General features: G+C 54.8%; 4 protein-coding genes across 6 annotated transcripts; 2 read left to right on the forward strand and 2 right to left on the reverse strand.

Moving 5' to 3' along the window:
- The first annotated feature begins 261 nt into the window (after positions 1-261).
- LOC119525463 (caseinolytic mitochondrial matrix peptidase proteolytic subunit) lies at positions 262-4,652 on the forward strand. The gene is made up of 6 exons (XM_037824241.1): positions 262-500; positions 598-669; positions 1,152-1,248; positions 2,583-2,770; positions 3,012-3,117; positions 4,311-4,652. The coding sequence occupies exons 1-6, from the start codon at positions 300-302 to the stop codon at positions 4,517-4,519; spliced, it is 873 nt and encodes a 290-aa protein (XP_037680169.1). The 5' UTR covers positions 262-299; the 3' UTR covers positions 4,520-4,652.
- A 2,621-nt stretch (positions 4,653-7,273) lies between these two features.
- On the forward strand, positions 7,274-9,169 carry ALKBH7 (alkB homolog 7). 2 transcript variants are annotated; one of them, XM_037824243.1, is made up of 4 exons: positions 7,274-7,527; positions 8,174-8,347; positions 8,446-8,570; positions 8,946-9,169. In XM_037824243.1, exons 1-4 carry the CDS (start codon positions 7,324-7,326, stop codon positions 9,154-9,156), a joined length of 714 nt encoding a protein of 237 aa, XP_037680171.1. In that variant the 5' UTR covers positions 7,274-7,323; the 3' UTR covers positions 9,157-9,169. The 2 variants fall into 2 exon arrangements, with proteins under 2 accessions (XP_037680171.1, XP_037680172.1); XM_037824244.1 differs by having other exon boundaries at positions 7,281-7,527; positions 8,752-9,086.
- PSPN (persephin) lies at positions 9,134-9,916 on the reverse strand. The gene has a single exon (XM_037824245.1). The coding sequence runs from the start codon at positions 9,791-9,793 to the stop codon at positions 9,218-9,220; it is 576 nt and encodes a 191-aa protein (XP_037680173.1). The 5' UTR covers positions 9,794-9,916; the 3' UTR covers positions 9,134-9,217.
- A 2,510-nt stretch (positions 9,917-12,426) lies between these two features.
- GTF2F1 (general transcription factor IIF subunit 1) lies at positions 12,427-25,044 on the reverse strand. 2 transcript variants are annotated; one of them, XM_037824188.1, is made up of 13 exons: positions 24,660-25,044; positions 24,531-24,577; positions 23,882-23,954; positions 18,488-18,681; positions 17,575-17,745; positions 14,284-14,468; positions 14,044-14,197; positions 13,900-13,961; positions 13,693-13,812; positions 13,465-13,538; positions 13,252-13,390; positions 12,761-12,851; positions 12,427-12,677 (listed from the first exon to the last, which is right to left on the reverse strand). In XM_037824188.1, the coding sequence occupies exons 1-13, from the start codon at positions 24,669-24,671 to the stop codon at positions 12,473-12,475; spliced, it is 1,527 nt and encodes a 508-aa protein (XP_037680116.1). In that variant the 5' UTR covers positions 24,672-25,044; the 3' UTR covers positions 12,427-12,472. The 2 variants fall into 2 exon arrangements, with proteins under 2 accessions (XP_037680116.1, XP_037680117.1); XM_037824189.1 differs by having other exon boundaries at positions 13,900-13,958; positions 24,660-25,042.
- Positions 25,045-25,412: the final 368 nt, after the last annotated feature.

Consider the following 25,412-nt stretch of genomic DNA (forward strand, 5'->3'; position numbering starts at 1 on the left):
ACAAAAAACGAGTGAGAAATCTAACACTAGGACGAATTCATCGGCAAGGGGACCCGAACTAGTGGCTCCCAACTTTCTCGGGCTCCGCGGCTCCTCCTGCCTCGCCTCCGGGCCCGCTACCGGGTCCCCTCTGGCTCCGCCCCTTCAGGCTGCGTCCCCGGCCGCGCCCCGCCCCCTAACCAAGCCCACCTAGCTACCCGGAAGTGGGCGGCCTAGTACGCGAGCTCCGTAGTCGCGAGGCACGCCGGGAGTTGTAGTTCCGCCAGCGGACGGAAGCGGAGACGTAAGTGTGCGGCGGAATGTGGCCCGGCGTATTAGTGGGGGGGCCCCGGGTGGCAGCAGGCAAGTGCCCCGCGCTGGGGCCTCTCCTCGCCGCGAGCTTCTCCCCGCCGCAGCGGCCGCCCCAGCGGATCCCGGAGACGCGCCTGGCCCCGCAGCGGAGCCTGCACGCGACGGCGGCCCGGGCTCTCCCGCTCATTCCCATCGTGGTGGAGCAGACGGTACGGAGGCCGGGCGGGGACACGCGCCGGAGACTCGTTGCTTGGGGGCGCTGCTAGTTCCCCGCCCCCGACCCTTACCCCGAACTTTCGCCCCCAGGGTCGAGGCGAGCGCGCTTATGACATCTACTCGCGGCTGCTGCGGGAGCGAATCGTGTGCGTCATGGGTCCCGTGAGTGCCCCGCGCCCGGATCCTCGGCTGCACCGACCCCGACCCTATCTGTCCTCCTTCCCGGGCCCCCCAGAGCCTCTTGACTTTCCTCTCCAGGCCTCATTCTGGGCCCAACCCTCTCCCCTGTTCCTCTGAGACCCCTCCTTCATTCTCTGACACCCCGCTTGCTGGGCCCTAGCTCCCCTCTGGCCCCCTTCCTGCATCCCTTCCCCAAGCCCTCTGCTCCCCCCTTCCTGAACTCTGACTACCTCCCTCACCCCTCCACATCCCTTTCCCCCCAGCTGAGTCTCCCCTCTCCCCAGCCGTCGGACTCCCCTCTTTCCTGTCCCTGGGTTCCCACCATCCCCTCTTGGGTCTTGAATTCTACGGGACCCTTCTTATTCGGGCTCTGGCTCCCCGATCCATCCCCAGTCCCCTGGGGTGCCCTCCCCTAAGCCTGCGCCCCACCCCAATCCGGGGACACCCCGCCATCCCCCTTGCAGATCGACGACAGCCTTGCCAGCCTGGTTATCGCGCAGCTCCTCTTCCTGCAGTCGGAGAGCAACAAGAAACCCATCCACATGTACATCAACAGCCCTGGTGAGCACAGGGTACCAGGGGCCGGTCTCAGGGGGCACCTGCAGCTGGTGACTCGCGGCATGTCAGGGAGGCAGGGGCCAGGAGGGGGCTTCCAGGAACCCTTGAAAATGGTGGCATGATGTTCTCTCCCTGCTTTCTTCAGTATCCCAAAGGTGCCTCAAAACTGCCCAAAGGTGCCTGTTCCTTACGTTAAGTCTGGTATCCCAAACTGGCAGCTGGATTCATCCCCCAGAATATGACCTCTTTCATCCAAATATAGCTTTTCTTTTCTTTTTTTTTTTTTTTAACAAATTTGGTGCCATTGTCAACATTTCAAAATTGATAGATTCTCCACCCTCCCCCAAAAGATATTAACTTGTCTTGATTAAGAACTTACAATGCCAGGCATTTCGTAAGCACTTTATATGTATTTAACTAATGTATGTGGTAGGTCCTATTTAATTATCTCCAACATATGTGGAGAAACCCTGGTCCATGCAGATGATAAATTGCCCAGCCAGGGTTCATACCCAGGCTCACTGGCTCCAGAACCTGTGTTATTGCTTTTTTTTTTTTTAGTTTTTATTGTAGCAACATGTGTACAACACAAAATATCCCATTTTAATCACTTTTAAGCATACACTTCATTGGTCTTAATTAACATTTGCTGTGTTTTGCTAGCATTCCCCCCTCCATAATCAAAACTGTTTCATCACCCCAAATAGAAACTCTGCAGCCCTTACACCATAACTCCCCCTCCCCCCACCCCAGTATCCTCTACTCTTCTCCCTATTTCTATGAATTTGCTTATTCTGGATATTTTCTAGAAGTGGGATCGTGCAATAGTTGTCTGTCTGTGTCTGTCTTCTTTCACTCAGCCTGATGTCTTCTGGGTTTATCCATGTTGTTTTATGTATCAGAAATTCATTTCTTTTTCAGGCAGAATGATATGCAATTGGATGGGTTTTGTTGACCGACTCATCTGTTGAAAGACACGTGGGTTGTTTCCACATTTGGGCTGCTTTGAACAGTGTAGCTCTGAGCATTGGGGTACAACACAGCCTGTGTTCTTAACCGCCACACCCTCCTGATTACTAGTTTCTCTTGAAAATTTGGTAGGTCTGGGTCTCCCTGGGCCCATATACACTCATTGCAACAGTCAGCTGGAGCTGACGCTGGGTCCCAGGCTCTCTTTTTGCTCCCAGCTGATCAGAGTGGCCCATGTTTGCATTTAGGACCCCTCCTTTAAAAGGCTGCCTCTGCCCCAGCCCGACCCAGGGGCCGGTGCATGGCCGAGTTGGGTAGGGAGGAAATGGTGGGAGCTGCTGACCCAGCCCCTCCCGCCCCATCCGCAGGCGGCGTGGTGACCTCGGGCCTGGCCATCTACGACACGATGCAGTACATCCTGAACCCCATCTGCACATGGTGCGTGGGCCAGGCCGCCAGCATGGGCTCCCTCCTCCTCGCTGCTGGCTCCCCGGGCATGCGCCACTCGCTCCCCAACTCCCGCATCATGATCCACCAGCCCTCCGGGGGTGCCCGGGTGAGTGCCAGGGGCAGAGAGGGGGTTCTGGCTTGTGGGGAGTCGGGGGACGACTGGGGAGGGGGATGTCAGGTGCGGGTAGCAGCAAGCCTTCCTGGGGGTGGGATGAAGTGCAAGGACAAAGGACGCTGTCCTGAAAGCTGGAAACCTGAAGTCTGGAGCAGTCTCCCCTCCAGGGGCTGACACTGACCCTGACTCCAGCCTCTGTCCTTTTACTTCCCTTGGGGTCGCCACCCTGCAGGGCCAAGCCACAGACATCGCCATCCAGGCTGAGGAGATCATGAAACTGAAGAAGCAACTCTACAGCATCTATGCCAAACACACCAAACAGAGCCTGCAGGTGATCGGTGAGTGTCCACCAGCCCCCACCATCCTGACGGACCCCCAGCTGCCCTGCTCCCCTTTATTTAACACACGGGTGGGTTCCCGGCACTGTCCTAAACTCACGCTTCTCAGCTTCAGCACTGTTGACATTGGGGCCAGATCATTCTTAGTTATGGGGTGTCCTGGGCCCTGGAGGGTGTTGAGCAGCCTCCCTGGGTTCCCCCACTCGATGCCAGGGGCACTACCCCCCACACAAGTCATGACAACCAAAAATGCCCCTGGACGTCGCCATGTGTCCCCTAGGTGAGAACCACTGTTCTAAGCACTTTAAAAATATCAATTTACTGAATCCTCACCAAAACGGCACTGAAATGGGTCAAAAGGTCTACCCAGGGTCTCCCAAAAAGAAGACTCCAAATAGCCAATCAGCAAATCAGCATAAGAAAGACCCCTGACATCACTAGTCACTAGGGAAAGGCAAACACCAGCAAGGAGGTAGAGCAACCGGAATGCTTGTCTGCTGCGGGTGGGAGTGCGGAATGTATGAGCTAAGGCTAAACATGCCAAAAGTGCCTGCGATTCCCTGCTCTACATCTGTGACCTAGAGAACTGAGTGCTCCTGTTCCACAAAGTCACACACACGAGTGCTGTGACAGTCTTATTGGTATAAGTCCCTGGGTGCCCACCCATAGGGAAAGGAGCTCATTCGTCATGCTTTAGTCCCGTGGTAGAATATTCTCCAGCAGTGAGAGCAGATGGCCCCAACCACACACAGCCACGTGGGTGGAGCTGTCAAACACGATGTCGAGCCCAGAGAAGAGCAGATACTCTTAATTGCGTGTATTTCAATTACAGAGACAGGCACGGCTAACTTGGGCCGTTGGGCCAGTGGTTACTCTTGGGAGTGCTTAGTGGCTGGAAGGGTGGGCCTGTGGGTTGCTTCTGGGGGTCTGGCTGTGTTCCCGTTTCTTGATCTGGATGTTTGGTCTGAAAATTCATCATCCAGTACACTTACAATCAGTGCCCTTTCCTGGGTGGATATTATACATCAAGAAAAAGAAAATCACTGAAATAGGTATTTTACTGGTGAGGAAACTGAGGCACAGAGAGGGGAAGGCCAAGTCGCAGAGGATAGAAGCGGCAGGATGGGGACGTGATTCTGGCTCCAGGTGCCTGCTCTTAAACCCTCTGTGTGCGGCAACACTTCCCCCACCAGAGTCGGCCATGGAGAGGGACCGCTACATGAGCCCCATGGAAGCACAGGAGTTTGGCATCTTGGACAAAGTCCTGGTCCACCCTCCCCAGGACGGGGAGGATGAGCCCGAGCTGGTGCAGAAGGAGCCCACGGCGGCGGCAGTGGAGGCGGCAGACACCCCCCGGGGCAAGCACCTAAGTGCCAGACCTCCCCCTCCAGAGGAAAGCTGAGGGGCCAGGCGCCAGTGAGCTGGACCCTGAGCCTGGTGCCCCTGGAGGAACTCTTGGATTTGGGGGTGCCCCTAAGGGTGGGGCACCCTCACTGAGATACTGTGATTTTAAATTAAATCTTCACTGTCTTTGCTTTCTGTCTGTGGCCCCCTCCCTTGCTGCTCCACCTGGGTGCTCATGTGTGTTGCTTTCTAGTCCCATTCTGCTTCCACATTGACCTTGGCCACTGGCCATCCCTTCCTTCAGCACACGTCTACTGGGCATAGACGATGCATCAAGCACTGTCCTAGGGGTGGGGGGCATACGGCAAAGAAAACACACGCCCAAATCCCTGCCTTTCAGGAGCTTACATTCTTGGGGGGTACGTTAAAAAATAAATCAAGGAAGGCTGTGTGTGTTATAATTTTAGGTGGGGTGGCTGTGCTGAGAAGGTGACATCTAACAAAGACCTGGAGGAGGACGGAGGGAGCCATGTTGGTGTCTTGGAAAAGAACAGGTCTGGCAGAGGGCATGACAAGTGCACAGGGCCTGAGGCAGGCCAGTGGCTAGAGTGTGGTGGTTCAGGAGGATAAGAGAGGAGAACTCAGAAAGGGGAGTGAAGGAGGAGACTGAGTCAGGAAAGGCTTTGGAGGTCTTGGGAGGGAGGGAGGTCAGCCCTGCAGATTTTGATTGGAGGGATGAAAAGGAAGGATAGCTCTAACTTCTGGCAAAGTCCAGCCAAAACGAACCTGGAGTCCAGTTAGGAGACTTGGAATAATCCAGATGAAGGGTGAGGGCAGCTCTGGCCGAGGGAGTAAGATGTGGCAAAATCACTGCTGGGCTTTTAAGGGCAAAGCTGACAGGCTGGGGGATGTGAGAAAGCAATCTCCGGAACTCCAAGGTGTTTGCCCAAAGCAGCTAGGAAGATGCAGGGCTATTGCTTGAGATCGGGAAGCCGCTAGAGAGAAGCAGGTTGAGTGGGTGGAGCCCAGGAATCGATATTGGACATCTGATGTCTGATATGCCTCTTAGACATCCCAAGGGATCAGTGAGGCCGGGGTCAGGCTTAGAAATAAAAATTTAGGCAACATGAGCTTAAATCAGCAGTCAGACTGAGAACTGTCTACTGGATCTGGCGGGGCCGAGTCATTGCTAGCCTTAAATAGGGGCGCTTTCCCTGCAGTGGGAGCCAAAAGCCAGATTGCAGCGATCCGGAGAGGATTCCAGGGAAGATCCTGGAGTTAAATCTCTAGGAATTTTGCTGGAAAGAGGAGGAAATACCACGAGGACATAGGAGAAGGGAGAATTGGGTCAATCTTTTTTTTTTTTAATGCGAAGCACTTTATTTTAATATAGTCATCAGTTACATTTTTAACTTTTCATTCTGGAAAATTCTAAATATATACAAAAGTAGAGAAAATGGGTTTGTGAAGCCTGGCGTTGATGCAACAGTTATCAATTAATTCACGGCCAATGGTGATTCATCCCTGTCCCCCACCCCACCCCCACCCCCACCCCAAAGCCTGGATTATTTTGAAGCAATTCCCAGCTATTTCATCTGTAATAATTTTGGCATGTATTTCTGAAAGAGAAAGAATCTTTTAAAACCACAACCCAATGTCACTTTCACACCTAAAAAGAATGACGGTACATAATATTGGTAAACATCCTACCTGTTCAGATTTCCTCAAACATCTCAATTTAATTTTCAGTTTGTTCAAATCAGGATTCAAATAAGGTCAGTACATTGCAATTGGTCTGTCTCGCTGTGGGATCCCCTTTCTATGTTTTTCCAACCCTTGAAATTTACTTGATCTCCCACCACATGGATTTTGAGGCATGCCTCCTACAGGGTTGTTTAAAGTGCATCCTTTGCATTTCCACTCAATTGGCATTGTAGTTCTAGAAAAGTCTGATCAGATTTAGGTTCCACTTTTTGGCAACTGACCTGCTAGTGGGTGCTGTATACTTGTCTAAGGAGGGACGCACATGAGGTCAGTCTAGCTCTTGTTTTTGTGTCGTAAGAAGAACCCTTGCTAGATCCATTCGTATTACAATAAGGGCTGCAAAACGGTGATGTTCCCGATCCATCCCTATAAGAAAGGTCTTTGGTTTTTATGGTTTATTTTTTTGAGCGGGGAGAACCGCCGGCCTGTGGGGGGAAATTTGCATCCGAGCGAGGGAGGGGGTGGTAACCGACGAAGCCTCGCTTTGCAAGCCCGGATTCCGCAGTCTTGACCCCACCCGACAACCGTGACCTTGACTGCAGCCCCCTGACCCCTTAACCCCAGCCGGACGGGACTTTACCCTGAACCTCTAGCCCTGGCCGGTTCTATAACCTTGGCCTTGACCCCCAATCCTTCCACGAGCCCTGCCCCCACAACTTTACATGCTTTGGCCTGGGTCTTCGAGTTTGGACCTTTTTCCTCTAACTTGAGGGACACAGCCCTGCAGCGAGACGAGGGCGGGCTGTTGGCAGAAAAGGCGGGACTAGGACCTACGGCTGCCAATGCTCGAACGGTCTGCAGGGCAACTGCCAATAGCAAACCTCCAAAAAAGCCGTGGGCTTCAGACGGACTTGCAGAGCAGCCAATAGCGTAAGTTATAGCGAACGATGGCGCCCAATAGCACTGCAGAGAAGGCGGGTTCTAAGGGGAGCCAATAGCTTGAGAAAGCGAAACGAGCGGTAGCCAGTAGCGTCAGGCGGGAGGCGGGACTCTGGCGAAAACCAATAGCTGGAGGGAGCCGGCGCAGCCACAGCCAATGGCTCTGGGCGGGGGCGTTCCCCCGACCCCCGGCACATCCACTACCCGGCTCTCCCGGCAATGGCCGGGAGCGGGTGGCTGGGTCTGCGGGCGCTGGCCGGGCCGGGCTGGGTGCGGGGCTCGGACCCGGCTGTGCTGAGCCGCCTGCGGGACGAGGCCGTGGTGCGCCCCGGCTTCCTGAGCGCGGCCGAGGAGGAGACGCTGAGCCGCGAACTGGAGCCCGAGCTGCGCCGCCGCCGCTACGAATACGACCACTGGGACGCGGTGCGGTGGCGGCGCTGGGGGCGGAGCCGCGGCGGGGGCGGGGCCTGGGCCGGTGGGGTGTGTCGGGGCAGGACCATGGTCAGTGACGTTGGGGGCGTGGCGGCCTTTGGTGGGCGGGGCCTAGAGAGGGGCGTGGAGCGGGGCAAGGACTTAGAGCGCTTGAGATGAGGGCGGAGCCTCGGTTGGGGACGGGGCCTGGACCAGCCGAGTGGGCGTGGTTACTGGCGGGGCGGGGCCTTGAAGCCGGGGGGCGGGGAGGACAATATGGAAATGAGGGCAAGGCCAGAACCGCATGCACCCCTAGAACTGAGCGGTGTTTGGGGCCGGACCCAGGCTGGGGTGCGGCGCAATGAGGGTTCGGGGTGTGTCAAAGATTGGGGGCGGAGATAGGGGACAGGGTGGGATCAAGTTGTCGGCGGAGACTGACAATTGCAGTTTTGAGGCGGGGCCAGCACTGGGGAAGGGTCCGGAATTGAGTTGAACCGAGACCAGGGCTGGATGGAGGAGGGGGGGACCACGGTTATGAGTTGAGGGTGGGGCCAGGGGTTGTGCTGGAGCCCCAGTTCCCAGACCCCTGCTCTCCCGTGCCTCAGTTTCCCCGTTCCGCCCCAGTAGCCTCCCGGCTTGACCCGAGCCCTCCGCGCAGGCCATCCACGGCTTCCGGGAGACGGAGAAGTCGCGCTGGTCAGAGGCCAGTCGGGCCATCCTGCAGCGCGTGCGGGCGGCCGCCTTCGGCCCCGGCCAGGCCCTGCTCTCCCCGGTGCACGTGCTGGACCTGGAGCCTCGGGGCTACGTCAAGCCGCACGTGGACAGCATCAAGGTGGGCAGAGGCCAGAGACTCGGAGCTCCCCGCTGCGGGGTGGGCTGGCCGGACTTGGCGGCGCCCTGACCCTCCCACCGCACCCGCACCCCCTCCAGTTCTGCGGAGCCACCATCGCCGGCCTGTCCCTCCTGTCTCCCAGCGTCATGCGGCTGGTGCACGCCCAGGAGCCGAAAGAGTGGCTGGAACTGCTGCTGGAGCCAGGCTCCCTCTACATCCTTAGGTACTGCCCAGTCCAGGGTCCCCACCCCACCATGCAGGCCCATGTGCCAGATGCCCACCCACCCAGGGTCTTGAGCACCTCCTTTCGGTCCTCACGGCAAAGCCCCTGAGACCCCCAAACTGCAGACACCACAGTCGCCTCTCCCCATCCGCTTGCACCCTCCACTTTCTCTTGCTTGCAGGGGCTCTGCCCGGTATGACTTCTCCCATGAGATTCTTCGGGATGAAGAATCCTTTTTTGGGGCGCGCCGAGTTCCCCGGGGCCGACGCATCTCTGTGATCTGCCGTTCCCTCCCCGAGGAGGGTGGACGGGGGGAGCCGGGACAGCCCCCCGCAGCCTGCTGACCCTCATGCCCTCCCTCCCTGGTGAATAAAGTTGGACAATCGACCACCAGACTGCCTGGAGCTGGCTGTTTGCCGGAGCTGGAATTCGGAGGGGAAGCCCGGATCTCGCCCGCCCGCCCCACCTAGTGACAAGGTGGCAGCAGAGTCACGGCACACCGAGGTCCAGAGCTGCTTCATTTATTGTACTGAGAGTTAACCCCCCACCCCCCTTCCCATCTCTGCTGCATCCAAGTCTCCAATAAATAAGTAAGCTGAGTCCCCCTGGGTTTGTGGGTCCCCCACGGGGCTCCAGGCGGGGTACCCTTAGCCACTGCAGCCGCAGGCAGCTGCCGAGAGCTGGGGCAGCAGCTGCCAGCGGTTGTGGTCGTCGAGGAAGGCCACATCGGCGTAACGGGTGGGCCAGCAGCAGGGCCCGCCGTGGGCCCGGCCCTGCACCCGCAGCTGAGCCAGCGCCAGACTGTGCTGGGTGCGGGCGCCGCGGGGGCAGCTGCCGGCGCAGTAGCGGAAGATGATGTTCTCCTCTGAGGCATAGCCCAGGCCCAGCTCTGCCACGGGCAGGGTCAGGCTCCACAGCTGGCATGGGCCGGCCAGGGCTCGGCGCAGGCGGGCATGGGGGCGACGGGCACCTAGGGGAGAGAAGGGGCTGCTGGCAGCAGGCAGGGCAGTGGGGGGAGCTGGGAAGTCGGGTGGGGGCTCTGGAGGGTTCTTACCCAGCTGTGCCTGCTCAGGTGCGGCTTCCCCCACCACCTGTGGCCTCTGGGGCCCGCCAGCCTCCACTGCCTGCACCCCAGGAGACCCCAGGGCAGCAGGGCACCCGCCAAGGCCCAGGTGCAGTGACAGGAGGAGCAGGCAGCTGAACAGGGCTCTTCCCGTGGTCATCTTGGCTGGCAGGTCCTGAGGTGGGGGCACCCTGGGGCCCTCAATTTATCCCCCTGCCTGGGCTGGGGGGTTAACCTCATCACTGCTGGGTGCCACAGCCAGGAAATGGGCCCCATGTCCTGCCCCAGCTCATCTCCCCACGTCCTGGGATCTGGCTCCTTCTGCCCCACACCTGTCCTTTCAGGAGTTAAGGACGCACCACCCACCCCATCCAGACATTCCACAGGCCCGTTCTGACACCCCCTCAGCCCCCTGATTTACGAGGGCTGTCCCGGCAGCCAGGGCTGAGCCCAGGATGGGTGACTGGCGTCCCCACCCTACTTGCTGTCTGGAAGGAGTAGGGGTGGGCTTCATGGCTCCCCCAGTGGGGTCCACCCTCACTGGGGCAGAGTGCTGGGGCTTAGGAGCCCCCCATCTCACGAGCCAGCAAGGTGGAGCAGGCATGTGTGCGGGGAAGATGGGGGCTGGCAGGTGGGGGGGCTGAGGGGGAATCCCCCATTGTGGCTCGGGCCTCGAGGATTAAGACATCATGCCCCTGTCTCCGGGCCTGGCTGAGCCGGTATCAAAACAGGAAAAGGGAGAGGCCCCGGGGACTGCCAAGGGCAGGAAGCTCCCTCTGCAGGGAATCTCGTCTCTAGAAAGCCCACTTGAGCATCTGTGACCTCAGTCCCATCCTGGGGTGCAAGAGCAGCAGCCCTAGGGGAAGGTCACGAACCCCTGGTCTCAAGGACAGCTAGAAGGTCATGGTGGCAGACGTACGCTCCAGTGGCTTCCACTCCCAGCTCTGTGTGAGCCTGGGGAAGGGCGCCTGCACCCCTTCATCTGTAAAAGGGGCTACTCGGGGCCCTGCACAGGGTTCCCTGAAGCCGGAAAGACGATGCACTGACAGTGTTTCACACAGTGGTGGGCACCGGGGTGCTTCCTAAAGCTTTGGGGGCTAAGGAAACACCAGCACCTTGTGTGCATTTGAAAGGGGGGTTTGATCTCAAGCATCAGAGAAAAGCAGATCAAACTCCGATGACACACTCAACCCCATAAGATTGGCAGAAATCAAGTCTGCTAACATGCTGCTGGGGCGGGGGGGAGGTGTGTGCAGGGGAACAGGTAGAAGCTCCCAGATGACAGTGGAAGAATGGCTGTTGGAACTGCAAGTTGCATTCTTTTGACCCAGCAAATCTGCCTCAGGATTTCATCCTTACTCAGTGCATCACGAAGTATCGGGATATTCACTGCTTTTTTGTTTGTATTAACAAAAGACTGGAAAAGAACTAATCTCCGTTCATTGGGGACTGGTTGAAGAATTTTGGTTTCCTTATGGGCGGCACTTATTCAGGCAACTTTTGGCCAAAAGGGAGATTCAGAGAGTCAACCAACAGCATCGGGATTTGAACCCAGGTCCCTCTGAACACAAAGTCCCTGCTCCTAGCCACCGTGCCACACTGCCTGGCCTCAACGTGGTGGCAGAAGATGGTGGCTGTGTGGCTCGCCCACAGCCACAGGGCCTCCTGGCGTGACTGGGGAGGGCAAGGGACAAACTCTCAGGGCAAGGGGTGAGAGCTCCTTTCCGGCTGCCCCAAAAAGGTCAGGCGGAAGGATGGGGAGGGAGGTTGGACCAACCTGGAACATTCCGAGGAATTAGCCTGATATCTCAGACATTCCTGCTCAGCAGCCAAGGGCCTGGGGAAGAGGGTGGGGAAGTTTCCAGTCGTGGGCAAGACGGGTGTCCCCCATCCTGCCCCCCTCGCTCGGGACATGGGTTGAAAACCAGCACCTTCAGCCAAATTTCATTCCCAGCCATGTTACCATCCACACTAAAAATAAATGTCTAACCAAACCTGTAAGAAAATAAGGGAAATCCCAGAAAAATCATTGGATAACTGAAAATCAGGGCCCAGAACACAAATGCCAGGAGCGAGGGGGTTGGGTTCTCGTGGCCACATGGGGACAGAGCCCCAGCTCTGAGACCAGCACATAAAAAGGTCTTGGGCCGGGACCCCGGGGGTGCCTGGTGGAAGCAAAGGCAACGCTGACCCAGAAGGACCAGCCTTTGAACCGGGCCACATGGATTCCCACAGATAAAAAGCCTCCGCGCTGAGCGTGAATTCATTCCAAATTACAAAACTCAAGGAACTCGTTTCTCACAAAGGGGAGAAGCCGCCCCCAGGGGTCCCGCAAATTTCAGCCAAAAGATGTGTTGGGCAGAGACTATAAAACAGGGCTGCTTAAAGTAAAACCATAAAAGAAGGGATCTGGAACCTATGCACAAAGACACGATCAAAAGAGACCAACGGAAGTGAGAAAGAAAGAGATGCTTTGAAAAATGTAAAATAATCATCGAAATTATATACTTCCGGGTTACTCTGTGGATAAATAAGGCCCAAGAAAAGAGAATGGGGAAGGCAGACAGATCTGAAGGAATTATCCAGAAAGCAACATGGGGAGAAAGAGAGCGGATGTGACGGAGGCTGAGCAACACGGAGGAGAGGAGGTTGAATAGGGGACAGAACATTCCAGAAGGAGGGGCTGGAAAGGAGTGAAGTGAATTAAGGGAAAGAATGCTCAGGTCTTTGCAGAGTTGATAAGACCACATTGGGCAAGACAGTGCACAGGCGGCAGGACACAGGGCCGAGCGGTTTGAAGAACAGAGCCTGTTTATTGGGTGGGAGGGCAGCGCGGCCCTCACTCCTTGAGGGAGAAGTGCATCTTGTCGTTGATCGTCTTGCGCTCGGGGTTGAGGCGCTTGAGGATCTGGGCCAGCACGTTCACCGTCTGCTCGCTGCTCAGGCCCGTCTTCTTGGTCTGGAACTTCTTCAGCAGGTCCTTCGTGGTCATGGGCTTCCGGGTCAGGTAGCGGCGAACGGCGTCCTCGGTCACCTGCACGTCGCTGCAGGAGGAGAGCAGGGGGTGGTGTCAGCGAGAGCCCCCAGCCCCCCAGTCCCCGCCTGCCGCACACCCTCGCCAACTCACCCGCTGCTGGGCGTCGACTTCCCGGACAGGCTCTGGGGCCCGGAGTCCATCCGCAGCCGCTTGGCCACCGGTGCCTCGCTGCTCCGCTTCCCTGTCGGAGGGGAGCTGGGATGAGTCTCAGGGCCGCTAGGCAGGACCCAGGGCGGGGATGTGTGGGGATGGAGGGCACAAGGGCTTGGGGGGCAGACAGGCCGGGTGAGGCGCTCCACCACCACTGCCTCGGGCGGGGGACCCGAGTTCTGAGCCCCATCGTCTTTGTCAGGCGGTGGCGGTGACCCCTGTGCCCCTGGGGGCGCGGACCCTCAGCCCGGGGCCTGGCACACAGAGCGAAGAGGAAGAGGCACCCCCAGTCTGTGGCCTCAGGCCCTGACACCAAACGGGGAGACCAAGGATGGATGTTGAGGGGCCGCTGCTAGGGGTGGGGGTGGACGGGGGTCGGTGGTGGCCCAGGGGACAGGCGGAGGGCAGGGTGGGGACAAGGCAGGTCGGACCCTGCTCGAGCTTGCTGGCGGCCGCCCGCAGTGTGGAGGAGGCGCTGCCACCCTCGGTGCTGGGGGTGCCGGGGCGGCTGTTTCCACGCGAGCTGCCTCCCGATGCCTTCCGCTCCCTCTTGGGGGGTGTCTTCTTCTTCTGAAAGCCAGGGACGGGGGTGTGAGCCGGGACCCAGGGTGGGCCCCGCTGCCCGCCCCCAGGCCAGTCCTTACCGCCATGAAGAGGGCTGAGGACGCCTCGCTGTCGATGTCACTCTCCTCCGAGCTGTCCGACTCCTCGCTGCTGTCTGCACGGGGGGCAGAAGGGGCCAGAATCAAGACCACGGCCAGGCCCAGCCGGGACCCTGCAGGCACCTGTCGGGGCCGAGCGAGGTGGGGAGGGCAGGGAAGGGGCCGTCGGGAAGCGGGGCTTGGGGTCCTCTGAGACCTGCTGAGCCTCACCTTTCCTCCGCTTCTTCTCCTGGGGGGTTGGGGCCTTTTTCTCCTCTTCCTCCTCCTTGTCCTCCTCGGGCGGCTTCTCCTCCTCACTCTCCTCACTGCTCTCACTCCGCTCGTCAACGCCTGTGGAGGGGGCAGGGGTGGCAGCGGGGAGAGGCTCCACCTGCTGGCCCAGCCACCCCCCAGGTACACCCCAGGTCCCCCACCTACCCTTGGGCCCCTCCTCTTGCTGGGGCACTTTGGGCTTGCCCTCCATCTCGTCCTGGGAGCTGCTGAAGACAGAGCGTGGCAGGGGTGAGGGGGCGCGTCCTCGGGCTGGGCCGGGCTGCCCACACCCCTGCCCACAGGCCTCACCTGGAGCCGTCAGACATGTAGTCCACCTCCTGGCCCTCGAAATCCCCATCATCGCTGTCCTCAAAGGCCTCGTCGTCTGACCCCTTCTTCTTCTTCTTCTTCCTGCCCCCCTTGGCCGGTGACGCCTTCTTCTTGGCCCTGGGGGCTCTGCCACCTGCGCGAGGGGAAGAGCAGGTGAGGGTGGGCTCAGCCGACTGCTCCCGCCACCCCGGCCACCCAGCGCAGCCCCCCAGGCCTCACCCTCCTCGCCGCTGGCATCACTGGTGTCGGACGACATCTCCAGGTCATCCTCGAGGTCGTGGATGCGCAGCTCGCTGGCCTTCTTGCGGCCGCGCTTCTCCTTCTCCTCCTCCTCCTCATCCTGACCCTGGTCCTTGAGCCGCCGCTGCTGCATGATGCTGAAGTGGTTCAGGACCTTGTTCCTCCTGTGGGGCCGGGCCAGGGGGTTGGGGGGCTGGGAATGGGCTGCTCCCTCCTCCCCTCCCCACACAGTAGCCCACGCCTCCGCCAGCCGCTCCCCAGAGAGACCGGGGACTCGGGCTTGGAGCAAGAGATCCCCAGGAGAGCCTGCCCTTTTTATTGTTGCGCCAGTTGGGACATATTACGTCCACCGGAAAAAGCCATGATCTCTAATGTAATCCTGTGGGGGCTGATGGATTGGTGTTGATTAGGTTGGAACCTCTTGATTGGATGTTTCCATGGAGACGTGACCCACCCAACTGTGGGTACTACCTTTGACCAACAGTGGGTACTACCTTTGATTAGATTATTTCCATGGAGGTGTGGCCCCGCCCACTCAGGGTGGGCCTTGATTGATTTGCTGGAGTATTTTAAAAAGAGCCATGCAAGCCCAGACAGAGCTGCAGCTGAGAGACACATTTTGAAGACAGCCTTTGGAGGCTGACATTTTGGAGAACAGCGTTTTGAAATGCAACCTGGGAGCAAGCAGATGCCCGCCACATGCCTTCCCAGCTAACAGAGGTTTTCAGACGCTATCAGCCATCCTTCAGTGAAGGTACCCTACTGTAGATGCCTTACGTTGGACACTTTATGGCTTTAAGACTGTAACTTTGTAACCAAATAAACCCCCTTTATAAAAGTCAATCCATTTCTGTTGTTTTACAAAACAGCAGCATTAGCAAACCAGAACAACTGTGGTAACATACACGAAGTTTCCCATTTCACCCACTTTCACTTCTACAGTTCAGTGGTTGTGATGGTGAGGTTCATGTGACAACTTGGCCAGGTGATGGTGCCCAGGTGTCTGGTCAAGCAAGCACTGGCCTAATCGTTACTGCAAGGACATTTGTGGCTGGTTAGTAAACCAGAAGGCTGGTTTATTGAATCATCAGTCAATCGTCTGCAACTGATGATATCATCGAAGGGCATGTGTTCAGCAATGAGAGAATTCAATCAGCTGGATTTAATCCAATCAGTTGAAGACTTTTAAAGGGGAACAGGGAGAACTTTCAGTTCTTCAGCCAGTCAGCCTCTCCTGGGCAGTTCATCGAAGACCTTCTTCGGAGTTGCTGGTTTGCTGCCTGCTGTACGCAATTTGGACTCATGCATCCCCACAGTTGGTGAGACACATTTATAAAATTTCGTTATTTACAGATATCTCCTGCTGGTTCTGTTTCCCTAGAGAACCCTGACTAATCCAGTGGTAATTATATCACTGGGTTGTGCTTAATACCTTTCTTTGGCTTTGGGTCTCTCTCAGGCAACAGCCTCTGGCCAGAGCAGATTCATACCATTCTGTTTTTATTGTAGTTTTTGAGTCCCTCAGTTTTTGCAGCAAGGAAAGCTGGAACTGGGTTCACATAAATTTAAAGAAAATGTGGCTGCATTCAGCAAAAAAATGTTAGAATTATATACAGCAGCACACACAAACTTCATGGGTGGTGATCAAATGGCTAGTGGGAAAGTCTGCTTCCAGTGGGCCCGGCTGCATGTCGGAACCACCTGGAGAGTGGAGTAAAAATGCAGATGCCCTGGACCAAGATGAGCCCAATGAGAAGCACAGGGAGACGTTTTACATTCTTAGTTCAGTAGATGCAACCCCTGATAAAAAGAAACCATTTCTCCTCAGGTTAACGCACAAATGAATGTGAGTCAATAAAATGCCAAGTTTTTCTCTGCCAAACTTAAGCAGATTTCGCAGAAAACGAGGCAAACAGGACCAGCCAGATGAGTTCTGGAAAGAGGAGCAAAAAGGGGGCACTAGCCCCTTGAGTACCTGTCATATAATAAACCCTCAGTCGTTTACACAGCTTGGAGCAGGCAACAAGGCCAGCGAGATGGAAGGGGATGGGGCAAGGGCAACACTTCCCTGCAGACCTTTTCTAGGGGTCGCTTTGGGAAGTGAGACAATGTCTGACTCATTCAAAAATTTAAAAATTAAAGGAAATGATTACGCAAAGCAGGGAAGTCTTTAATCTTTTGGGAGCTGTAGGCTCCTCTGAGAGTCTGCTAATCTGTGACGTGTGCAAACCTCCAGTTTTGCAAACAGGTCTGGGTTTCCCTCCCAGACCCAGGGGGCTGGTGGCCCTGCTGAGAAGTCAAATACTTGGCCAGGCCTTAAAGCTCTGCCCCGTGGCCTTGTCCTGCTCCCCACAATCACTCCGCTCCAGCCTCAGGCGCCACCTCCCTCTGCTCAGTGACCTTCATCATGCCCACCCCCTCTCTGAGGCCTTGCCTTGGTCTCCCCTCAACACTCCCTGCACAGGAAGCCTGTTCTGCACAGCATGGAGGGGATGACTGTGGTCCCCCAGCCAGCTGTGTTTATGCTGCAGGGCTCTGCTCAGCCACCTCCACCTCTGGCTCTCACAGCTAGCACCCTGGGGGCCCTGCTGCGCCCTGATGTTTTAACTAAGTAGCATCGCGTCTGCCTCCTCACTGGACTGTGAGCGTTATGGGGCTCCGTGGATGGTGTCTGGTTTGTCACCCCTGTGTCCTCGGCTCCCAGCATGGTCACCCAGGGTGACTGGACCCATTTCCAAGTGTTTCAGTCACACATGCCCCTGACTGAGCCCCTCGCCGGTGGAAGTGGGGCTCCACAAAGGCTGCATTCCACTTCCCTCTGTGAAGGTTTGGAGGTTTTATGGACCCCAGAAAAGATCACGTACTTGAAGCTAATCCATTCCTGTGGGTGGGACCTTTCGATTAGGTTATTTCAACTGAGGCAGGCCCCAAGTGGGTCTTAATCCTCTTGCTGGAGTCCTTTATAAGAGAAGCTGAGAGAAGCAGCCAGAAACTGAAAGCAACGAAAACCAGGAGAGAAGGACCAGCAGATGCTGGCCATGTGCCTTCCCATGTGACAGAGGAGCCCCAGATCACCAGCAGCCTTTTTACAGTGAGAAACCATCACCTGCTGATACCCTGATTTGGAAATTCTCAAGGCCTCAGAACTGTAAGCTTGCAAGTTAATAACTCCCCATTGTAAAAACCAACCCATTTCTTGTATATTTCATTGCGGCGGCTTTAACAAACTGAAATGCCCTGCACCCCCAGCTACTGCCCAGGCTCACTCACCTCTCCCACTCTTCTTCGGCCTCCTCCGCGGTGAGCGTGCGGTGTCGGGCCAGCGGCGTGAAGTTGTACCAGTTGTGGACCGGGAAGGCCTCAAAGGCTCCATCGGGGCACTGGGTGAAGATGTAGTAGGACGTGTTCTCCGTCACACCCCCCTTCTTCACCCCCTTGAACCTGCAGGGAACCACAGTCACGGCCTGGCCCAGGAGACTGGAGCCAGCCCCACCTCCACAGCAGGCCCCCTTGGCCTGAGCCCTGTCTCTGCCCCAGCCCACCTCTTGGCTGCGTTGAGAATGAGCTGTAGGGGCTTAAGCTAGTCCTGAGCTTCAGTTTCTGCATCTGGAAAACGGCCAGCACTCCCCACCTTGCAGAGAGGGTTGGCTAAGGGCTGACACTTCGTGCACACGGATTATTCTGGAGACGGTGTGAGATATGCTGTTAACAACACCGGCCCAGAAGCCCAATCCATCATGATATGCCTCCATCTGATCTGCCCCCAGCTACATCACCCAAGGGTGGCAGCTGGGTGCCTAAGGAGTTGGCTGGGGACCCCAGAAGGGACCGGAAGGCATGGCCACCATCACTTGCGCCTGACTACTTCTCAGCCATACTCAACGCTGTGCGGCCACTGGCCACCCTCTCAGTGGTCCCTCTGCCTGAACCCCCTCCTTGCCCCAAGCCAGGGGCAGCCCCTTTCTCTGCACATCCAGAACGGCTGCCTGACTTCCTGCACCACACCCAGGCAAGCTGCTGAAGAGCCAGGGACAAATGTCAACTCAGTTAAGTCTTTGAAACTGAAACCCTGTAAGGAAGTGTAGCCACCCCACTAGACACCTGGGAACTGAGGTTCCCAGCAAAGTGCGTGTGCCGAGGGGGCGCGGTAACTTGGCCGGCACCCCCAGCTGCCACCACTTACTTCCTGCCCGCTTTGCCATTGACCCGGAGCAGCCAGGGCTGGTCCTCCGGCCGGAATTCCTTGAGGACAATGCCGTACTTTTTCCTCCGAGCCTCCTCCCGAAGCTTGCGGTTGAACTCACTGCCCGCACCCGATTCCGGCATCTCCTCCTCTTGGTAAATCTTCTTGTTGCTCAAGTCCCGCTCTAGCCGAGCCTGGGGGCCAGAGACAAACCTTTTAGGGACCCTGCCTATGCACAGGCCACGCCCAACCAGGAGAACCCTTTACACTCCGCAAGCTGAAGTTCAGAATCTCAGTGCCAACTAACTGCTTGGCAAAAAGGAAGCCCAATCCTAATCTTCAGTGAACTGAGTAAAGAGTGTCCATCTAGCCATCCATCCATCCATTCATCCGGCCATCAATCTATATCTATATAGATATTTATCCATCTATCCATCCATCCATCCATCCACCCATCATGCCTATCCATCCATCAATCAATCTATATATCTATCAATCTATCATCTACCTAGCCATCCATTCATTTATCAATCGATCTATCTAGATATCCATCCATCCGTCCGTCCATCCTCTAAACATCTGAGAGTAAGTGGTACATACCATGTTCCTCTAAGGCTTAATGCTTCCATGTACATTTCCTAAGAACAAGGACCTCACTCATGAAACCACCTTAGCTCTATGCTTATTTTGGCAACTTCTAGTGTAAGTTTAAAATTATTTACAAATTAAAAGTTAAAAAAAGAAAAAACAAAAAAGGTAACTCTAGCAATAAAATAAAACTAAAACCAACAATAAAAACGAGCTGCTCAGATGTGGCCCTCTCTCTCTCTACCTAAGTCACCTTTGGCAGGTGATCTCACTGCCCTCCCCCCTACATGGGACCTGTCTCCCAGAGGTGTAAATCTCCCTGGCAATGCAGGATATGACTCCCAGGGATGAACCTGGACCCAGGATCATAGGATTGAGAACATCTTCTTGACCAAAAGGGGAATGCGAAATGAAACGAAATAAAGCTTCAGGGGCTGAGAGATTTCTAATGGAGTCGAGAGGTCACTCTGGTGGACATTCTTACGCACTATATAAATAACAGTTTTTAGGTTTTAATGTATTGGTATAGCTAGAAGTAAATATGTAAACTGTCATATCTGAACCCAGTGGCCTTGATTCTTGAAGACGATTGTTTGACAATGTAGCTTATGAGGGGTGACAGTGATTTGGAAAACCGTGTGGATCGCACTCCTTTTATCCAGTGTATGGATGGATGAGTAGAAAAATGGGGGCAAAAAACTAAAGGAAAAATAGGGTGTGTGTGGGGGGAGTTTTGGGTGTTTTTTTTTCACTATTTTTTTTTATTCTTATTATCACTTTTTCTGGTACAAAGAAAATATTAAAAAAATAGATCAGGGTGATCAATGAACAACTATATGATAGTAATGTGATCAACTGATTGTATATTTTGGATGACTGTATGGTGTGTGAATAAATCTTATTAAAAAAAAGTAAATGAACAATGGCGGGAGGAGGAGAATGGGATGTTTTGGATGTTCTTTTTTTATACTAATTTTTATTTTATTCTTTGGAGTAATGAAAATGTTCAAAGTTTGTGGTGATGAAAGCACAACTATATGATGATACTGTGAACAACGGATTGTACACTTTGAATGACTGTTATGTGATTCTATCTCAATAAAGTTGTATTAAAAAAAACACCAAAAAAACAAGCTGCTTGGAGCCGGCCCTCTTTCCTTCTCTCTCTCTGCATTCCACTCTGGCTTGCCACCTCAATTTATACACCGTTCAAGGCTGAGTTTTTCCAAATTTCAATCTCCAGGCAATTTAGCAGTCTGCATTTAAATTTACAATACACATACTGTTTTGCACTAGAAACTCTTCCTTCAGATATCACAGGAGGAAATGATATACACACAAGGCTATTATTCATTGAAGCGCTACTGGCTATAGCAAAAGACTGGAAGCAAACCTAAATGCCCATCACCAGGGGACTGGAAAAATATACTGGGGTTCCTCCAGACAACGGAATACTCTGCAGCCAAAAAGAGGGGCAACTTATGGGACAACTGCCAAGAGGCATTAACTCAAAATGGCAAGACAACCCACAGTGCTTCTCATCGTCATGAGATTTCAGACCCCAGGGGACAAAGAGGAGGTCCACTGGAAGGAAAAAATGGGTAACATATATAAATCAGGTGAGGCACCTGTTTTTGTAAATAAAGTTTTACTGGGATACATACAGCCATACCCATCCATCCCCATATCGTCTACTATAATCACTGGTTGTCACAGTCTTGACAGTGACGTATGGGTCACAAAGCCTAACATATTTATCATCTGGCCCTTTAAGAAAAGGTTTACTGCCCTCTGATATAAAGGATCAAGAACAAGCACCCAATAAATTCGTCAACAGCAACCCCAGAAAGAAGCCAGATGTCAATGGAGCAAAGCCTTCAAAATTTTGAAGGAAAACGATTACCAACCTCATATTCTATACCCAGCCAAGCTATCCATCCACTGTGAGGACAAACTAAAGTCAGTTGGGGGGCTCCAAGTGTCCTTTCTGTGGCTCCTTTCCAGGGAGCTACCTGACGAGGTGCTTCATTAAAACACGAGGATAAACGAGGATAAACAAGGACAAGGTGGGATCCAAAAAATGAGAAATGGGTGCAAGAGAGGGGAGCAGTGGGCATACCCAGGATCCAGGCAGGGGGAGACCCCCACCCCAGACGAGACCAGCACAGCTGAGAGCAACCAGGGCAGACTGGAGGTCAGAAGGCTCCCATGAGGAGTCACCTCCAAGGGAACGAGCTGGGAGAATACCTAATGTTCTTGAATATACCGAGAGACTTCCACAACTAGGGGAGAGGCTGGGACTGAATTGGTGCTAAGTACACAGAAAATGACCTAAAAGTAAAAACACAGTTACTAACTCCAGGGAAAATGGGCAGCGAGCTGTCATCTGATTGGGGGAAGGGGGGGAGGTGGAGATAGAGGGCTAAATGTGCTCCCAAAGCCACTGGCCTCCCCACCCCAGGACTGAGTGCTGAGGATGCTAAATGCCTGATTACCTGAAGGCAGCAAGCCCATGAAGGGCAGGGATGCCCCCTGGCTTGTTCAGCATCAGCCCAGAGAAGGGGCTCGCAGGAGGGTGCTTCTGCCCAAATGCTGCCTAGGGGTGATGAGTGTTAGAAAAGGGGTCGTCCCTTGTGGCTGACCGTGTTTAGAGGCCTGTACCCACCCCCTCCTTGGGATGATGAGTGATTGTAATGGTTTGAAGCTCTATATACCCCAGAAAAGATCGTGTTCTTAAAGTTAACCCATTCCTGTGGGTATAGATCTATTGTAGGCCTTTTGATTAGGTTATTTCAGCTGACGTGTGCCCCCTGGGTCTAAATCTTCTTCCTGGAGTCCTTTACAAGAGATGAAATTCAGAGATGCAGACAGAAGCTAAAAGAGAAACACACAGAAGCTCAGAAAGAAAGCCACAGAGCAGCCAGAAGCTGAAAGCCAATGCTGGCCACGTGACACAGGAGTCGAGGATCGCTGGTCATCGGGGAGAAAGCATCACCTGCTGTCTTGATCTGGACATTTTCATGGCCTCAGAACTGTAAGCTTGTAAGATAATAAATCTCCACTTAAAAGCCAACCCATTTCTGGTATGTTTCATCAGCTTCAGCAAACTAAAACAGTGATTAAAGGAGCATCTACCCCAAAAGATTAGTTTCTTCTAGGGGATGTAGTTTTGACCCACTCCCCACCCCCTCATTAATTTTTTAGGGCAAGGTCCCCCAGACAACGAGATTTTTTAAGAGGCTGGACCCCTAGCAATGGAATAATTAGATTTTAGGGGGTGTGACCCGCAGGCGATTAGAAACAAGGGGTCCTCCAGGGCAATTAGTGATGGGAGGCATGCTTCTCCATGATGATCAGTGAATGGCTCCACGTAACCCCCTGAGTTCTAGTGGCTTTGAGGTCATGTACCGTGGCTAGTGCTAACTTCTGAAGTGCTATCCCTGAAAGATCAGTGTTGGGGCAGCACCTCCTCCAAGGGGCTAGTGTTTAGGAACAGGGCTCCTCCAAGGGTGTAAACTCAAGGTGCTTGGGGTTGGGGACAGGAACGGGTGTCCTCCTGGTTGGTGAGGCACTAGGGGTGATAAATTTACAGGTGATTACTGAGGGCTTCCTCTAGATGACCGGGGGATTTGGGGGAAGGGTGCCCCCTAGCGGTGGGCTATATCTCGCTCCTGAATGGTAAGTGTGGGAGCCCCACCCCCACACATCCTGAATGATTAGGGATTCGGAAACATTGTATCATCTGACAGGCTGGGCTGGTGGTTGGTGGGAGGGGGATCATGTTAGCTTGAGCTTGTTAGTTTGTACATGAGTATGTAACTCCAGATCCCAGAAGGCAGGCATCACATAACTTCCTGGAAAGAAGTTCCCTTGGGCAATCCATCATCCACTGGCCTCTCACAAATAGTTTCATCAGCTTAACGGCATGAGACAATATTTGAGAACAGTCAAAACAGAGAACTGTGCTCACAAACAATAGGAGCAGTCAGAGCTGCCCAACTGTGGGAGGAGCTGAAGCTGCCAGAGCTATAAATCTCTCCGTGGCACTCCAAATGCCCAGATGTGGCCCCACTCACACCCAAAGCCCAACTCATACATCCAATTGCCTACTTATATCTCCTCTATGATACCTAACAGCTTAAATATAAAATGGCCAGAATGGAATTCTGGAATATTCCATCCAAACGGCACCTTAATCCAAGCTTCTCTAGCTTAGTAAGCGGAATCACCTATGACTCTTCGCTTTCCCTCACTGGCCAATACCCATCTGTCAACAAACTCTGTCAGCTCTATTTTCGAAACACATCAGAGTCCAACCAATTTTCATCACCTGCGTTTGCTCCCAGCCCCCAGCATTCCTCGCCAGAGCCAGTGCAGCCCCCCTCACCCCCAGAGTCTGTCTCCCGGCAGTGGCCAGATCACTTTGTGACTTCCCCATTTAAAACGCTTTCATGGCTTCCAAAGCCCTTTCTAGAGCCTCTCCTGCAGGGGGCTCTGGAGCCATGTGTAGCAGGCAGCCCCAAGCCGAGTCCCTTCCCCTGCCCAGACAAATCTGGACCCAAAACACCCAAAATGGCATGACTCCTAAATGTTCTCCTTTAAGCAGACTTCCTGAAGGGTCTGCCAAATCCGAATTACGGGGACGTCCAGCAGCTCAGCCTGGGCCTTAGTCATCATTTTCTCTCCACTTTGGGAGAGCTCGGGAAACTAAGCCTTGGTTACTAAGGTGCTATATTCAGCAAATCCAGGGTCAAGTTCTCACTCCCTCGCCCATCCATCCCCACCCCACCCAAACCAAGGACTTACCTGATTCCAAGTAGCAAAGTTGACTTTATCAGCTGCATTAAAGGCCATGATATTATACCTTTTGGTTGTGTTTCTGGAGTGGGCAAGAAGAAGGCAGTGCTCATTCAATCATTTGTTCATTTATTCATTCAACCCTCCCTGGCTTGGCCCTTTGGCTAGGACAATGTTTGGAACCCATATACGACTCCAGAATTTTCCAGTCCATCAGGGAAGCCAGATCCATACTCTCCCGACCCCAGGTACAAGTAGAGTAGAAGGAGAAACAAAAGTTTGGGGGAACTTGGCCCTGGGGAGCAGTGGGGGGTCGAGGGCAAGTAGGGAATGCTTCCTAGAAGTCCTGGACATGAAAAAGCCTGACCAGTTGGAGGCAAGGCAAAGAACATGTCCTTATGGCCAGAATATGGGGAACAGAGGTGCATTCAGGCTTCGAATGCTAGGCCAGGGGGCTGAATTGTGCTGTGCAGGGATGTTCTCACTCATTCGTTCGTTTATTTATTCATCCAAAAAACAGACGCCCTGGAAGAGGCTCAGCTCAACCCCAGCCCTGTCCTCAAAGGCTCCAGATCTAGAAGGAACCAGGCACGCCCAGAAGCTCGGGAAGGTTATAATTCCCGTTTGGGGGAGGATGGGAAGTGGAGTCGGGACTTACTTGGGGACTCGGACGACATACTCAGTGACATTCTGGCTGCTGGGGCCCTGCGAAGAGAGGAGGCGGGATGATGAGTCGGGGGGCTACAGAAGCTGCAGCCGGGATTCCCCAAGCCCGCCTCATACTCACTAGGGCCGCCATGGGCTACAGTCAGTGATCCGGGTCCGGTCCGATCCGGTCAGCGTGTCGGGCCTCCTCCTCCTTCTCGCCTCCCCCGGGGTCTGCGTCTCTCAGTTCTTGGGGAAGCAACCTTCTCCGCCTCGGGGAGCGGTGTCTGTCGAAGGACCCCAAATCCTCAGCGCCGCGGGGTCTCCAACGTCCGGGAAGCTCAGCGGACCCGTAGGCCTCAGCCGCCCGCTCCGGGCTCTTCTGCGCCTGCGCCGCCGCCTGACCTGGAAGCGAAATTTTCCGGCGCCCCGCGTCGCGATGGCAACCGCCAAATCGTTCGCTGGCACCTCCACGCGCTGACACGTATCCCCTTTCTCTTTTCAGATAGTCTAAGCTCAAGGCAGCGCCTTCTGTCGCCCGCGCTCTAGTTTTCCACTACATATATATAGTGAGAGAGCGGGATTGATTTAATCACAACGTCCGGGAACGCCCTCCTCAATGACGTCACCACTCAATGGCCGCGGGGCATTCTGGGTGGGGAGAGGGCCCCGCTCCCGCCTCGAGGCGTCCCAGGAGCTTTGCGCATGCGTCAGCTCGCTCCGGAAGTGAGTCTTAGGAAGCCGCGTCACCATAGCAACCGAGGCCTACTCTTCCCAACAGAGCCAACGCGGCTCCACCAGGGCCTGTTTGGGGTTCATTTCCTCCCCCTGCCTCGGGGGAACCCCCTCATCCCGGAAGATGGTCGGGACAGGGGGCCCTTATGACGTTAAGCCG

The sequence above is a fragment of the Choloepus didactylus genome (genome assembly GCF_015220235.1).
Source record: "Choloepus didactylus isolate mChoDid1 chromosome 25 unlocalized genomic scaffold, mChoDid1.pri SUPER_25_unloc1, whole genome shotgun sequence".
Classification (NCBI taxonomy): Eukaryota; Metazoa; Chordata; class Mammalia; order Pilosa; family Megalonychidae; genus Choloepus; species Choloepus didactylus.

Coding starts and splice junctions, on each gene's coding strand:
- LOC119525463 (XM_037824241.1), top strand. CDS start 300: ATGTGGCCCGGCGTATTAGTGGGGGGGCCCCGGGTGGCAGCAGGCAAG. Junction 501..597: donor CCATCGTGGTGGAGCAGACG/GTACGGAGGCCG, acceptor TTTCGCCCCCAG/GGTCGAGGCGAGCGCGCTTA. Junction 2,771..3,011: donor AGCCCTCCGGGGGTGCCCGG/GTGAGTGCCAGG, acceptor GCCACCCTGCAG/GGCCAAGCCACAGACATCGC.
- ALKBH7 (XM_037824243.1), top strand. CDS start 7,324: ATGGCCGGGAGCGGGTGGCTGGGTCTGCGGGCGCTGGCCGGGCCGGGC. Junction 7,528..8,173: donor AATACGACCACTGGGACGCG/GTGCGGTGGCGG, acceptor CCCTCCGCGCAG/GCCATCCACGGCTTCCGGGA. Junction 8,348..8,445: donor CGCACGTGGACAGCATCAAG/GTGGGCAGAGGC, acceptor CACCCCCTCCAG/TTCTGCGGAGCCACCATCGC.
- PSPN (XM_037824245.1), bottom strand. CDS start 9,793: ATGACCACGGGAAGAGCCCTGTTCAGCTGCCTGCTCCTCCTGTCACTG.
- GTF2F1 (XM_037824188.1), bottom strand. Junction 17,746..18,487: donor AATGGCAAAGCGGGCAGGAA/GTAAGTGGTGGC, acceptor GGTTCCCTGCAG/GTTCAAGGGGGTGAAGAAGG. Junction 13,813..13,899: donor GCAAGAGGAGGGGCCCAAGG/GTAGGTGGGGGA, acceptor CCCCCTCCACAG/GCGTTGACGAGCGGAGTGAG.